Source organism: Oreochromis niloticus, linkage group LG12 (genome assembly GCF_001858045.2).
Source record: "Oreochromis niloticus isolate F11D_XX linkage group LG12, O_niloticus_UMD_NMBU, whole genome shotgun sequence".
Classification (NCBI taxonomy): Eukaryota; Metazoa; Chordata; class Actinopteri; order Cichliformes; family Cichlidae; genus Oreochromis; species Oreochromis niloticus.
Window position 1 is genome coordinate 1,152,168 of NC_031977.2, and position 14,413 is coordinate 1,166,580.

The following is a 14,413-nucleotide window of genomic DNA, read 5'->3' on the forward strand; positions in this document are numbered from 1 at the left end:
GAATATTTCAAATACACAGTATGTAAAGATGAAAAAACAACATTTACAGTTGTTCACACAGGATTAACCTGAGTGACCTGTTCCTGGACCGTTTCCATAACAACTGTAATAGATTACAGGAAGTCTCTGGCAGTGTTGCTGAATCTGCCCGAGCAAGATCAGACATGGATGGGCTGCTGCAACTGAGACCTGCGGTTTGTCTTTTCTGGTGGGCAAGTGGAGAATCACTCAGGGTGGTCTGCAAAGAGCTTTAGGATGCTTCCTCCCACTGTCCACTGCATCGTCCATCCACAGGGTTTGCAGGGCTGACTCACTCATGGCTGCCACACCACTAAGATGTTTACAGAGATATGCAAGCAGGAGATGGTGGATGCTATATTATTAGTATAATACTTGTAACTCTGGAGCAGACAACAGTTTGATAAAGTGCTATGTAAAAAAACAAACAAACAAAAGATTAGATTCTATATGTTTCAAAGATATTTAGTTTATATATTTTATATGATACAGTACATGTGTGAGAATGACCGATGTTGTGGCAAAAAATGATCGTCTGCCAAAAGATGATTTCCGGTTTTTGCCCTAAACTGATTGCTTGTATTTAACCTGCTATGAATAACTTGTTGGTCTATAATACGTGAAACATGTCAAATGTGTCCCTCATTAGTGATATCAAGTCACTTTGAGCCACCAGCAACATTCCTGTAACAAGGTAGAAGCTGTAATCAGTTTTTGGCAGTGACTTTTATATATCCTTTATTTATCCAGTTAAAAAAAAAAATCTTATTGACATTAGAAATTTATTTTTTAAGAGTAATCTGGCCAAGAGGACAGCAGACAGCGCAACAAATATATCAATTGTACAGTGATAATTACATCTGTGAAAACCCTGACAAATTGTTTGTCAGCTAGTTTTATATTAAAATGACACCACAAACACAGTGGAGAGTTCCAGTTCAGTTACTTGAAGTGAAAGTGCAGTTGCCAGAGTAAGGATAGCTGTAGATCAAAGTAGCAATGCCCCTAAGCCTTGACAGATGAAATTCACCCTAATGCAACTGTTGAGAACTATCTAAAACAAGCAAAATTTTTAATGAGACTTAAGTGTCCATTAGAGGAAACTCAGTTTTTGGCACTTCTATATTTTCATTTTTCAGTTTACATTTTTGTGTTAAGTACACTATATGGGGAAAATTGTGTTTTGCATATGAATGAATGAAAATGGGTAAAAATATGATGGAATTTTATTCCACTCACCAAAAGCAATACTCGTTTGACTAGTAGTTGCAACACAGACTAGTGATAGATTTACTTTTACTAAATATATTGAGCTTTGTTTTATAAGCAAAGGCTAACTTTCTTTTGTTTTTGAGCGCCCGAAAACACACTTAATTTATTCTAGCAGAAAATGAAAAGCCAACAAGTTTGAAGTCTCTTCCTGTTTTGTTGACATTGAAACAGTGAATGCAGAATGCAAGTAAATTCCATTCAAATGACTGCACTAAGCTGCAGTTATGATCCTACATGGCAGCATGCAGGCGGTGCATGCAAACTAGTGTGTTTTTTTTTTCTCTCACTGCTTTTTGCATGTACTGCTGTGGTGAGCACTGCAGACATTTCTTAGGTATTTTTGACATGAAGAAAGAAAATGTTTTCAATTATGGAAACAGCCAGAGGGTTTATTTATGTTTGATGTGTGATTTACATGTGTGTGGCTGTTAAAAAAGTTGGCGCTCTCTCGGGGGCGTGAGCATTCATCCAAAATGGCAGAAGGCTGATGTGTGTTTATTCCTCCCTAAGTATCGTCAGTGCAGTTTACCATGTACATCAGATTTTCCTGCGCATCTTCATACTTCTGCCAACAGGTTATGGGCCCAGAGAGCTAAGAACTTTTCTAAAAGAGTTCATGTGTTTTTGCCACCGAGAGAAATGTCGCAATGTACAGCATGCTTGGTGAGGATCAGCAAACCATGCTAGCGCCATGTGCCGACGAGCCGCTGAGTCAAATAGCTGTTGGTCTCAGCTAGTTTTTGATGGAGACGAAAAGAATTACGAACTATGGTAGACAAAATTTTTGGGCCACCTTCGTTTGCAAGGACTAAAAGACATTATTTAAGAAGCAGTCTACCGACGCGGAGGGAGGAAAAGACAGAGCAAAGAATGCAGAGGCCTACACGGAGCTGATCCAGTTTCTGGATGATAAAAGTTTGTCTCTTGTTATGCGAGAAGCTGCGGATGATGGATGGATGATGGAAGGGGCTGGGGATTCTAAAAAACTATTATGCAGGTAAAGGGAAGCCTCGTATAATTAGCTTGTATAGAGAACTGACTTCACTCCAAAAGTCCAGTAGTGAGATTGTGACTGAGTATGCAATATGAGCAGAGACAGCTATCACAGCCCTGAGAAATGCTGGAGAAACATTGAGTGATGGGTTATTGGTAGCAATGGTTTTGAAGGGACTGCCAGAATCATTCAAACCGTTTGCTATCCATGTCACACAAAGTGAAGTTGAATTGACTTTTGCTGAATTCAAAACTAAACTGCGAAGCTATGAAGACACAGAGAAAATGCGTGCTGCAGCATCAGATGACAACGTCATGAAAGGACATGCACGACCGAGTGACAAACCCACGTTTGAAAATTCGAATGACCGGGGAGCTGGCAACACAGACATAGTGTGTTTCAGATATGGACTAAAGGGACACAAAGCCAAGATGTATCAGTGCAAGCAGTGGTGTAGCAAGTGTAAAAGCACCACCCATTGGCACTCAACCTGCAGATGGAGACAACGACAGAACAACGCACAACATGTTTCTGAGGAGTCGGGCAGCAAAGACTATGCATTCCAGACAAGCAGCAAGGATACAAAGTTCCAGTCTGAGTGTGGCATCAACAAAAAGCGTCTGATGGTGGACACGTGGGCAACTTCGGATATTATTACAGAAGTTGGAAAATTTGACGACAGTTTCCAGGCCAAGACACTACGTAGAGTTGGCTGACGGCACTAAGTGCACCGGAGTTGCAGAGCAAAGAGGGGAGGCAGAGTTTTGCTTAATGGACAGCAGGGGGCAGTGCCACAAAATAACAGGAACAGTCCAGCTTATATGGGCTACTACCTAGACAGTGGAAAAGTACAGAAGCATAGACTGGTGAAGTCTGAGACCAAAACAAGAGTAGAGAGACAAACACAAACTGACATGATGCCAGATGATGACAGTGACTTTAAGACACAAAACAGGTCCAGCAAGACCAGAGAAAAGACTGATGTGAGTACAGAACACACAAATACTCAGGAACAGATCCCAGTAACCATGTCTGAGATGAGTAGCCAGTCACAGGAGAGTGAAATTGACTAGGAGGCTGCAAGGTACCCTTCCAGAGTGAGAAAAAAGCCTGGGTATTTAAGTGAATATGTTACTGTAAAATAGGATTGTGATCAAGTATTCACAAAAATGGATTATTGTTACAGAGCAATGTGTAACATACCCCAAACCTTCAAGGAAGCAATGACTTCATCTAACTCAGAGAAATGGGTCAGTGCAACGAATGAGGAGGTGCAATCACTATGAGAAAATGACACCTTTGCCTGAGGGTAAGGAGCTAGTGGGGGGTAGATGGGTGTACGCAGTCAAAAACAATGTTGATGGTTCTGAGAAGTACAAGGCACGTTATGTTGCTAAAGGATACAGTCAGAAGATGGGTGTGGATTATGAAGAAAGATTTTCCCCTACTGCTAACCTGACTACTATCAGAGTGTTGATGCAAAAGGCAGCACAAGAAAACATGCTTTTACATCAGATGGATGTTAAAGCTGCCTATCTACACGCACCAATAGATTGTGAGGTATTCATGGAACAACCTGAGGGTTATGAGGTGAAACCTGACACAAATGAAAAATGGTTGTATAAGTTGAAAAAGTCGCCATATGGTTACAGAGCTATGGGCTAAAACAAGGTGTTGCATGAATATCTGAGTGAGAACAACTTTGTGCTAAATCCCACTGACCATTGTGTTTACACAAAGATGACAGGAAATAAGAAGGTGATTTTGATGATATGGGTAGATTACCTGATCATTGCTACTAGTGACGAAAGTGAACTAACTGTTGTGAAGGAAATGCTTGCAGCAAAATTCAAAACGAAGGATTTGGGTAAACTGAGACATTTCATTGGAATAGATTTTGACCAGAGTGATAACTGTGTAAAAATGTCACAGAAACAATATGTGGAATAAATACTTGAAAGGTTCAACATGCAGGATTGTAAAGAAAGACTGACACCTTGTGAGCAAAAGCTGAACTACACTGATGGTGCAGAAAAGATGAGTGAGGAATTTCCCGGAGGAACCCACCCAAGGGATTATTAAAGTTTCATCTAATCTAAAGGTACAGAGAGGCAGTCGGTAGTCTGATCTATTTGGCTACATGCACAAAACCAGACTTGAGTTTTATAGTCAGTAAACTGTCACAGTATTTTACTGAGCCAAATGAAGACCAATGGACAACAGTAAAACATGTACTGAGATATTTGAAGGGAACATCCGAGAAAGAGTTGTGTTACAGAAAATGTGACAATGAAGAACTGAGGTTGTGGGTATACAGTGATCCTGATTGGGCAGCTGATGTAACAGACAGATGTAGTACAACTGGTTATTGTATAAGTCTGGCTCTAAATGGTCCTTTGATTTCATGGAAAACCAAAAGTCAACCTACTGTTGCATTATCTACCTGTGAAGCTGAGTACATGGCTTTAGCTGCAACCCTAAAGGGGTGTTTGTACCTAATGTAACTGTTACAAGGTAGCAATGGACAAAAATATGCACTGCCAAAGGTTTATGAAGATAACCAGGGTGCAATTGCTTTGGCTAAGAATCCTGTAACGAGACAGAGATGTAAAAATGTTAACATATAGTACCACTTTGTAAGGTCAACTGTGAGTGAATGAAAAGTAACTCTGGATTATTGTTCAACAGAAGAGATGGTAGCAGATGTAATGAAAAAAACCTGCAACAAAAGTTAAGTTGTTCAAGTTTGAAAAGTTTATGTTTGGACATTAACCAGGTATACAGACATCTATAGAGTACCAGGTGAGAAACCCTATATGTGTTTTTGTTACTTAAGAGAGTCATAATATGAGAGCAAGTGGGGGTGTTGACATGAAGAAAAAAATGCTCTCAATTATGGAAACAGCCAGAGGGTTTATTTATGTTTGATGATGTGTGATTTACATGTGTGTGGCTGTTAATAAAGTTGGTGCTCTCTCGGGGGCGTGAGTGTTCATCCAAAATGGCAGAAGGCTGATGTGTGTTTATTTCTCCCTCAGTATCGTTGGTGCAGTTTACCATGTACATCAGATTTTCCTGCGCATCTTCATACTTCTGCTGCCTCAAATGACTTTGTTCATGTGCTTTAACTTCACTATAAGTGTATTTGTAGTGTGGGGTACATGGTGGGAATTCTGTTTTTAAAAAATAAATGTCCCCGCAGCACAAGTGTGTGTATACACTTCAACACAATAAGAACAGAAACCGTATATATTTGTGTGTGTGCTGATTATGTGAAAAAGATTCAAGATTAGGGGCTAGTGGAGCTAAGAGCAGACCGCAGTAACCTCCCTGAACAGGATCCAGTAACCATCACAGTGGCAGATATCCAGGAAAACATCTCCAGCATGAAGACTTGTCCTGATCCCCAAGGATACATCTGCACTTCTGCCATCTTTGATCATTAACTTGGGGTTGGTGAAGCAAAAATAAAAATCCTAGTTTGGGGCCATTCTGACTGGAAATTTGAACGCCTAACTTAACCCTAGAACACTATCGCTATAAATAGTAACACAATCACTAATGCCGGGTGATTTTTACCCGATATAATATAACCAATAAAAAGTAATCAAATATATCAAAATATGACAACACATAACAAATTAGAGTGGTCTTCTTTTACTTTCAACTGTGCCATGTCTAACAAATTGAAAAAAAAAAAAACTCCTAAAACAAAATAATGACTCTGGAAAGCTGGTCTTTGGTCCACCCATTCCTGGGACATTTGAGACTTCCCTGGTGAAGGCACAGGCTCCTCGACACGCAAACAGCTGCAGGAGAGAGAAATCATGTAAATGTATTTGCTCGGGTGTAAATCACCCAGTGATAGTGTTCTATGGTTAATTTGGAACCTGCCTTTCACCATATAGCAGCTAGGATAGCCTTGCTGAAGCCAGCAATGTCACACAGCCCATGTCTGAATTGACTTGCAACTAGATCAGCTATGCAGAAATAATATTGGTCTTAGCCTCTGTTACTTTGACATGCTTGACAAATAATTTATAAAAAGTAAAAGTCTTGTTTTTTTTTTTAACATGGTACCACTTCAAGACAAAGCTAGTGTGTGTAACGTAGACACCACAGGGTCTACGTTACTTAATCTGATTGGATTCAGTGATCCAATCAGATTGCAAAAAGTAGTTTGCACTAATGACCCATTATATTTGTGGCTCCTCTAAGTCACAGGTTCCTGGACTCAGCTAGTAAACAGGCTTTAGGTGATAGAGGTCATTCTTAATGGAACACAATGATTGTTCTAGGAATACCTTTCTGTAAATGCTAGTTGCAGCCTTTAAATTACTTATTAGTATTGATGCATCCATTTAATTTGTTATTGAAGTGCAAGTGTTGATTAGCTGTGTAAAGTAACACTGAACAGGAAGAGGTTCTGCCAGCCTCTCACTTTCGACCACTAAGAAGCTAAATGAGTCACTAACTTTCACATAACAATAGGCACATTCTGCCTTACTTTTTTTAATTTTTGGCATTTTTGGCAGTCTGTTCCTCTGTAATGCGTTCTGTGTTTGTAACATTGAAAAATAGTTTTCTTTCAAGTTGTAACATTATTATTCAAGAAAGTGCATGTGTTGGGCACTGATTATTGCATCACTACAAGAATGTGTTAAGAGGATAATCGAAGTAAGTTATGGTAAATGGACTGATTCTTATACAGCACTTTTCTACTCTCCCAGAGTACTCAAAGCACTGTATACAACATCTCTCATTCACCCAAGCACTTCTAAACACAAGTGCAAACTAATCAGCATTCACACTCCAATGAATGCATTGGAGGAGAGCAACTTGGGGTTAGTATCTTGCCCAAGGATGTTTAACATGCAGACTGGGGAAGCCAAGGATCAAACCACCAACCTTCCAGTCAGTAGCTGATCTGCGCTACAACCTGAGCCACAGCCACCCCACCCCAAGTAATACTATAATGTGGAGTTTATGGTTTGGAGTGCTGGGTCATTAAATGGCCATTGCATTTTCCAATTTTCCATATTTTTGTCAGTTCGAAACACACCAGCATTTAGTTTGTGGTTATTTGACTTCTGCTGGCACACTCAATATCTTTTTTTGTTGAGTTACGAAAGTGGCCACCTGACACAATAGTGGTCTGTGCAGCAGTGCTTGTTAATGTCACTTGAACAGTGTTACAGAGTCTTGGACTTTTGGGACTTGAGCTAAGGCAATATTTCACAACCCACTGTTACTGCATTACTAACACTGAAACTGCTTCTGTGTATCACATCTGTGCTATGGAAGGAGAGGAAACTGACCTTTTTCTAAATTGGAGACAAATTTAAATTTGCAGAGATCTTAAGATCTGCAATGGCAAAGTCTGTTAGTTTTTGTAGCATTTTAGTCAAAGAATCAATGGGCATGGGAAATAAGTGGTGCGCTGGGAATTATTATATCAAATTCTTAGCACAATAAAAGCATTGCTGTATGGATTACAGTGTTGGTTGGCATGAATACGACCATTCATCATTTTTAGTCAAAATGAAGACACGAGTGATTGTGTGATGGCGTCAGCCACACATAGATAAAACAAGTCCATTCATTCACTTTAATAGTTTGGTTTGCAGTTGCTTCACTAATATAATTCATTAATGTTTTTACTTACCTGACACTAATTTAATAAAGCGTGGACATAATAGCATTGTGTGGTTTTTCTAAAGATGTTTTTTGTTATATTAATTATGTTTTTCTTTCTTTGAGTTACCTGGTTTGGGGCAGTGGCTGTTTCCTGTCTGGGCAAAAGGCGTGGCCAAGGGCTGAGGACTTTGAATGCCTGCTCAGCAGGAACAACCAAGTGCTTATCAGAAACACCTGGGTGTTTTAGGTTTACTTACGTTATTTTGTGCTTAGTTAGTATTAGTGTTTTTTGTCTCCCCCCCTATTGTGTGTAAATGGTTTGGCCAAACCACTATAAAAGCTACCCCCCTGTGTCTTTGTGATTAGGTCTGTTTGTGAGTTAAGTTGTGTCAACTTTGTTTGTTTAAGTTTCTGGAAGTTGTGTTTTGATTAGAGTTATATTTAGTTGACTTCTTTTATCGGCCCACTAATTATATTTTTGAATTCTGTCTTTTTTTTTTTTTTTTTTTTTAACTTTTTTGAGGGTTAAAATAAAGAAAACCCATTTTGAAGACATTATTTCTGTGTCCTCTATAATATAAAACTTGCACAACCAAGATATGGAGCTGTCTTTTATTATTAGACAGTTATTTTAATACACAGAGAATACAGTGACTTCAGAGTCAACATTTAATTTCACACCATGGTCTTTGCTTTACCTTAACCTAGGTGCTTTTATTGTCTAACCACAGGCTGGATGTGAAACTTGGAGTGTGGTGTGGCAACACATGACATGGTTTTCTTGCTGGCAGTTTGGTATGTGACAACAGGAAACGCACAGGTGATATTGAAAATATTAAAATACATGAAGTAATTCCAGAATCCCTTATAATACAAACTGTCATGGTTTGGTGGGATGCAATCATGAATGTCTGCTGTATGGTTTGTAAGTTTATTAACAATCCCACCCACCTGCTGGTCCCCAGTGCAGTTCATAAATATGGTGATTACTACCACCACCATTTAGCAATAGATATAGAAAAGAAAAAAATACAGAAAATAGCAGAAAATACGTTATTGATTTATTATTCACAAATGAGATAAAATAGTTTTGTGTATATGATAGAACTAATAGATAAAAGTTGGGTAATAGGTACTGTATAATATTTGTTAATATTTAGGGTTTTTAGAGTATGTAGAGAGATCTTCATCGTAAACCAACCAACAATATAACATCTGTATTGTTTCTAAATGGGAATTTCAAACATCGTCTTCCGCCACAACTGGATCTTGAGACTCAGATACCAGTCATATCCATGTCATATCCACATGTTAGAAATTTCCAGTCATTTCTGAATCACTTCTGTTCTGAATGTCTACCTGCCCCATCCTGAAAGACTGGAAGGTATCTCGAAAGTTTTGCGAACCAAAGTAGTACAACAGTGGATCCAGGCAGCTGTTTACTCCCGCAAAAATCCAGGTTGCGTAATATGCTGTCTCAAACTGAAGGAGAAGATGGCATTGTTGCGGGTAGTATTTTTTTAATATGACTCCTACAGTCCGTACCACATTCAGAGGCAGGAAGCACAAAGCAAATATAACCAAACACACACCTATCATCCTCTGAGATTTCACCTTCACTTTCAGACCTTTAGCTGTGCTAATGTTTAGGCGAGTTAAGGTGTTTGCTAGACGGCTATAGCATGCAGCAGACACAAAGAAAGGGAGTAAAAACCCAAAGATAAACAGGATAAAGTTAATGACAAAGTAGGATTCTGTCAGTTTGGTCTGATGAATGGAGAGACATTGTTTGTTTTTCCCTTCTGTGGTGGTAGGAAGAGTAAAAGCAAAGATCAGAGCCTGGATCAGTAGCAGAAACCAAACTCCAGCACAGAGCTTCCTGACAAACTCCTTTCGTTTTATACAAGATCTCCTGTTGAAGTGAACAACAGCCACATACCGATGAATGCTGATGAGAGTGAGGAAAATGGTACTGCCATAGAAATGTGAACTCAGCAGGGCAATCTTGACTTGACACAGGAACCTACCAAATGGCCAGTTGTTACCCATAGCAAAGTAAACTGCCATCATGGGAGTGACTGGTGTAGCGATAGCATCGCTGAGGGCCAGGTGGAACTGCAGTGTGGTTCCAGAAGTCCAGCAGGGCAACTGGCAGCAGAACACCCACAGGCTGAAGGTGTTCAGGAGGAAGCCAATGAAGAAGACCAGGCAGAGCAGGATGGTGATAGACACATGCTGACTCTCTGCCAGGCAAAGGCCAGAAGCATTGCTGTTATTCCCAAGCTGAGAGAGAACTTCACCAGGCATCTTTTAGTTCCTTACACCTGTGAGAAAAACAAAACAATCATCACAACACAGTCATGTGGCAGCCTCTGTGGCTGAAAAATGAAGCCAGCGGGAAGTGGCAAAAGCTGTAGTTTGACTGCTTGAGGCTGGCTCCAAAGAGAGTAATGGGTAATTATGCTCACTGCGTTGCCTGTGTCGTGGGTGTCACACCATGTGTATCTTTTTGTAACCTGTTCAGTTGTGCCTTGGTCGTCACAGCTGAAGACGCAAGTGTATGGTTGTGCTGGTTTAATGATGTTCCCGTACAGAGGCGCAAAGACATACAGATATACAGAGGGAGCTGTTGGAATAGTTTGAAAACTCTGGACCGTGTGAAAAACAAACACATGACAAATTCTTGGCTTCTGGTTTTGACTTCTTCCTCTTTTATATCAGCGTTTGTGTGACAATATTGTCTGAGTGTCGACACCTGTTGTTCAGGATAATACTGCAGCGGCTCTTGTACCTCAGTGGTGGTTTTAAATACAAGTGACTGTGAGACAAGGTTGCAGCAGTGAATATAAATGGGCCCTTTGTACTCGCTGTTCTTGCCCAAAAGTGACACACATACTGGTGCAAGTCACATTTTGGTATGGTTTTGGCCAGTTGTGCACATCTCAGTTTTTGTAACCTTGTGTGTTTGCTTGGGGTTTATGCACTGTTTCCCACTTACATAACCACCACAGTTCTCTAGGTGATTTTTGTTTGCTTGTTTTTTAAAAAGCGTATTAGTTGAGATTTTGTTGAGGATATGGCTGTTTTGATTTGCATGTAAATGAATCGGTGCTTATATAGCTCTTTTCTACTCTAACCCAGCACTCAAAGCACAACTTGCCTCATTCACCCTTTCATGCAAGCAACCCTAACCTTCCTTGGGATTGATCAAGAGATTGCTGAGAATGAATGAGGCCTTAAATTATATGGGGTAACATTTTACTGGCAATTTTTACCATCTGTTTAATAGAATGGGTTGAGATAAACTGGGTAATCAAATGCCATTAAAGTGTTGTGTGCTGTTATGAATCCTTAACTGACCAATCAGCATGCAAAAGTATTAGTATTATTGTCCTACTTCTGGATTATTATTTTAACCATTTAACCATTTAATGCCATTCGCTTCTGTTTATTGAGGACTATAAGTTACAGTCACTTCAGGCTCCCAAAGCCTCTGAATTGGCAGTATATTTAGCCAATTCCTCCCAAAAAGAGAAAGCTCGTGGAGAAAAATCCCTTCATTTTGTTGATGCTGTTCTGCAACTGAGAAGTGTGTGTTTGTCTTTCCTTTATAAACACACATACACATCCGTGTCCATCATACTGCTTCCCCAAAACAAGGCTTCCTGACATTTTACTGTGGTAAAACTGCACAGCAACATGGTTCACCTTGAAACCATTCAAACAATTCACTTCAGTAAAGTAAGAGTAAAGTACTCAACAGATTCAGTTTCAGTGCCTCATGTTAATCTCACTTCATTCATTCTTTTTTCCTTTGATCCGTTTATTCTTACTGAATCTTTTCTATATTATTGCACTTGCACTCTTTTTGCAATTTTTTTCCATTATTTATTCATAATTCTGAATGAATAATGAACAACTTTTAAGAAATCTGGCCACATTGTTCTTGTAGATTTTTAGACCTTTTGAACCACAGTACAGTTTGAGATTGAAGTAGTTTCCTTTGTTGCCCATGCTGATATGACTTCAGGCTCAGCTTTGGAACTGCGTGTCAGAGTATGACAGTCTGTGTTTTTTCTTATTTGTTATTCACAAATAAATAAATATCTCCTGTATGCATCAGGCTTAAATAGGCTTATTAACTGCTTTGTACTTTCTTACTGTCAGCCTTTCTATGATCCTGTCTAAACATTTTGATTTGCACTACCCTATATGCTGTAATAATGAGTGAAGAGCTGCATGGATTCCAGATTTTGGTGACTCAGACATCATCCCAGCATGATGTGGCAGTTTTCCAAACAGTGTCAGTGTTCAGTGGAGCTAAGGTCAGGTGACATGGCAGTTCATTTGCCTGTTGGTCTTCTTCTGTCTTCAGACAATAACCTCCCTGGTAGAGGTAATGTAAAAATGATGTCTGTTAGTAGAATTCATGATGCCTGTGATTTCAGAGATTTTAGAGATCTGGATCCAAGAATTTCTGGAAGAATTCTATTAAACTATTTTAGATTCAGATATACTTCTGGAGCTATGGATCTATATGCAGTTTTGAATCTTGAGGTGCTGCTTCTTCTTGTAAAATGTTTGGATGTCTTTGTCTGCATGAGCCATTTGTCCTGCTTTATCTTTCTAAACAGTGTTTTGAAGATTTTCCTCATCCTCTAAGAACAACAAAAGCTACCTGTTGACAGGACCTGTGCTTTTTTGTGGAATCAAATCCTGTATCTGTGAATGGTTTACTTTTCTATCTCTCACTGAACTGATCTTCCAATAGTGAGCTCACCTTTGGTCTGCCTGTTCCTGCATCTGATGCAACTGATTCAGTTTCCACAAAGAGTTTTACAGCTTCACATGCTTAACTCTTACCAACCTTGTGTCTAAGATCATATTAACAGCTCTTCTGACACTTTCTGATGCCCAGCTGTCCGCTATAACTGTTTACATTTAAGAGTGTTTTTTGGAGCAATGAGTTGATAAATTCAGTTTCATCTCCTTAACTCAAGGAAATTTGACCTTTGGTTCGGAGGTTCACATTGTCAGGGGCACTAAAGTACATCGGTTTTCTTGCTCATTAGTCCACAGCCTGAAACATTCATGTTCTTTTATTCTAAAGTTAGAACTGTACTTGTGTAATTTCTCACAGTTTCTTATTATTTCTAAGCTTACATGAAAACGTGAAAGATTTCCTTGGCTACAATCATACGTATGTGACGCATATTTATGAATGAACCACAAGCTTTAAAGCAAAAGCAAAACATATAAAATATGTAAGTCTTGTACTTTCTTGTAATTGCAATTTTTTTAAAGATCTTACCAGAGCTGAAGTTATCCTCAGTAATTTGTATCCAGCAACACAATGACTGCTTCTCTTGAGGAGTGTCAACATGTAGAGTTGTTAGGGGCGGAGCTCTACAGTGACAACCACTGACAGCAGCTTTTTTTTTTCTGTTTCAGAAAGCTACCAGCTATGTCAGGACTCCTGCCAATCAAAGTAGCAATTTCCTTAAATGTGCCTTGTGTAGATGACGTGAAACATGAAACAAAGTGATCAGCTGTTTCATATTACAACACAGATTCTTGTTACTGCACGAGGGCGTAACTATTAACAAATTTCCCACCTGTGGGACTAATAAAGGCCATCTTATCTTAATATCCTCGCATCTTTTAATGAGCAGCCATTTCATTTTCTACAAATCTGCCTAACTCTTCTAAGTTTGTGTGTTTTTCCGTCTGACCAGATGCAGCTTTCTGCACCATCTTCTCACCATCCTTATACTGATCACCACAATATGTTTGAGTGCTAAAAGAGACATCATTTCCTTCCTTGTTAGGCAAAGTGATTATGAAGTACTCAGAGGGTGTAGCAGCCGTGAAGTGTCTTGAAACAACAACTCTAATCTCCACAGTTTTTTTTGTTTTTCACACTTTTTTTGTAATACAGTTTCAGTTTATTCTCAAAATGACCAATAATAACTTTTTTTTCTCTCAATATGGCCCTCATACTTCACTGTGGTTAAAGGTAAACATTCTTTTTAACATTGCACCAGCACTGTTAAGAGTTTCCTTCTGTGACTTCTCTTAGAGAAAGACTGATTGGCTACAGCTGCCTGTTGGGATGCCCATCAGTCAAAGCAGTCTTTTTTTCTGTTTCAGTTCTCTTTAGATTTTTCAGTGAATGGATCTATACAGAGATAATACTACTGCTATATAACTGATAAATAATGAACCAAATCTTCCTTCTGTTTACGTTATAACAGAGTTCTTTATTAAAACACATTTAAAAACTCGACCAAAGAAAAAGTGTCAGGAGTGCACACTAATGTTTGTGCCGCTGCAGTATGCAGCTTTTCACAAGAAATGAAAAAGCAGTTGCAACAGAAACTAGTGTGAATTGTGAACTCTTTTACTTTTTTTGCAATCTGCAGTTTCATCAGACCACATGAGCCCGAGACCTCCGTTGCCACCCACAGAGAAAAAAATCAGACTCTTTAAGAG

At 39.2% G+C, this 14,413-nt stretch overlaps 1 protein-coding gene across 1 annotated transcript; it reads right to left on the minus strand.

Moving 5' to 3' along the window:
* Positions 1-9,211: 9,211 nt before the first annotated feature.
* LOC100694895 (P2Y purinoceptor 2) lies at positions 9,212-13,342 on the minus strand. Its single transcript, XM_003455049.4, has 2 exons — positions 13,233-13,342; positions 9,212-10,245 (listed from the first exon to the last, which is right to left on the minus strand). The coding sequence occupies exon 2, from the start codon at positions 10,226-10,228 to the stop codon at positions 9,233-9,235; it is 996 nt and encodes a 331-aa protein (XP_003455097.1). The 5' UTR covers positions 10,229-10,245; positions 13,233-13,342; the 3' UTR covers positions 9,212-9,232.
* Positions 13,343-14,413: the final 1,071 nt, after the last annotated feature.

Bases quoted from the DNA above. Each gene is read 5' to 3' on its own strand.
- LOC100694895 (XM_003455049.4), bottom strand. From the start codon at position 10,228: ATGCCTGGTGAAGTTCTCTCTCAGCTTGGGAATAACAGCAATGCTTCT.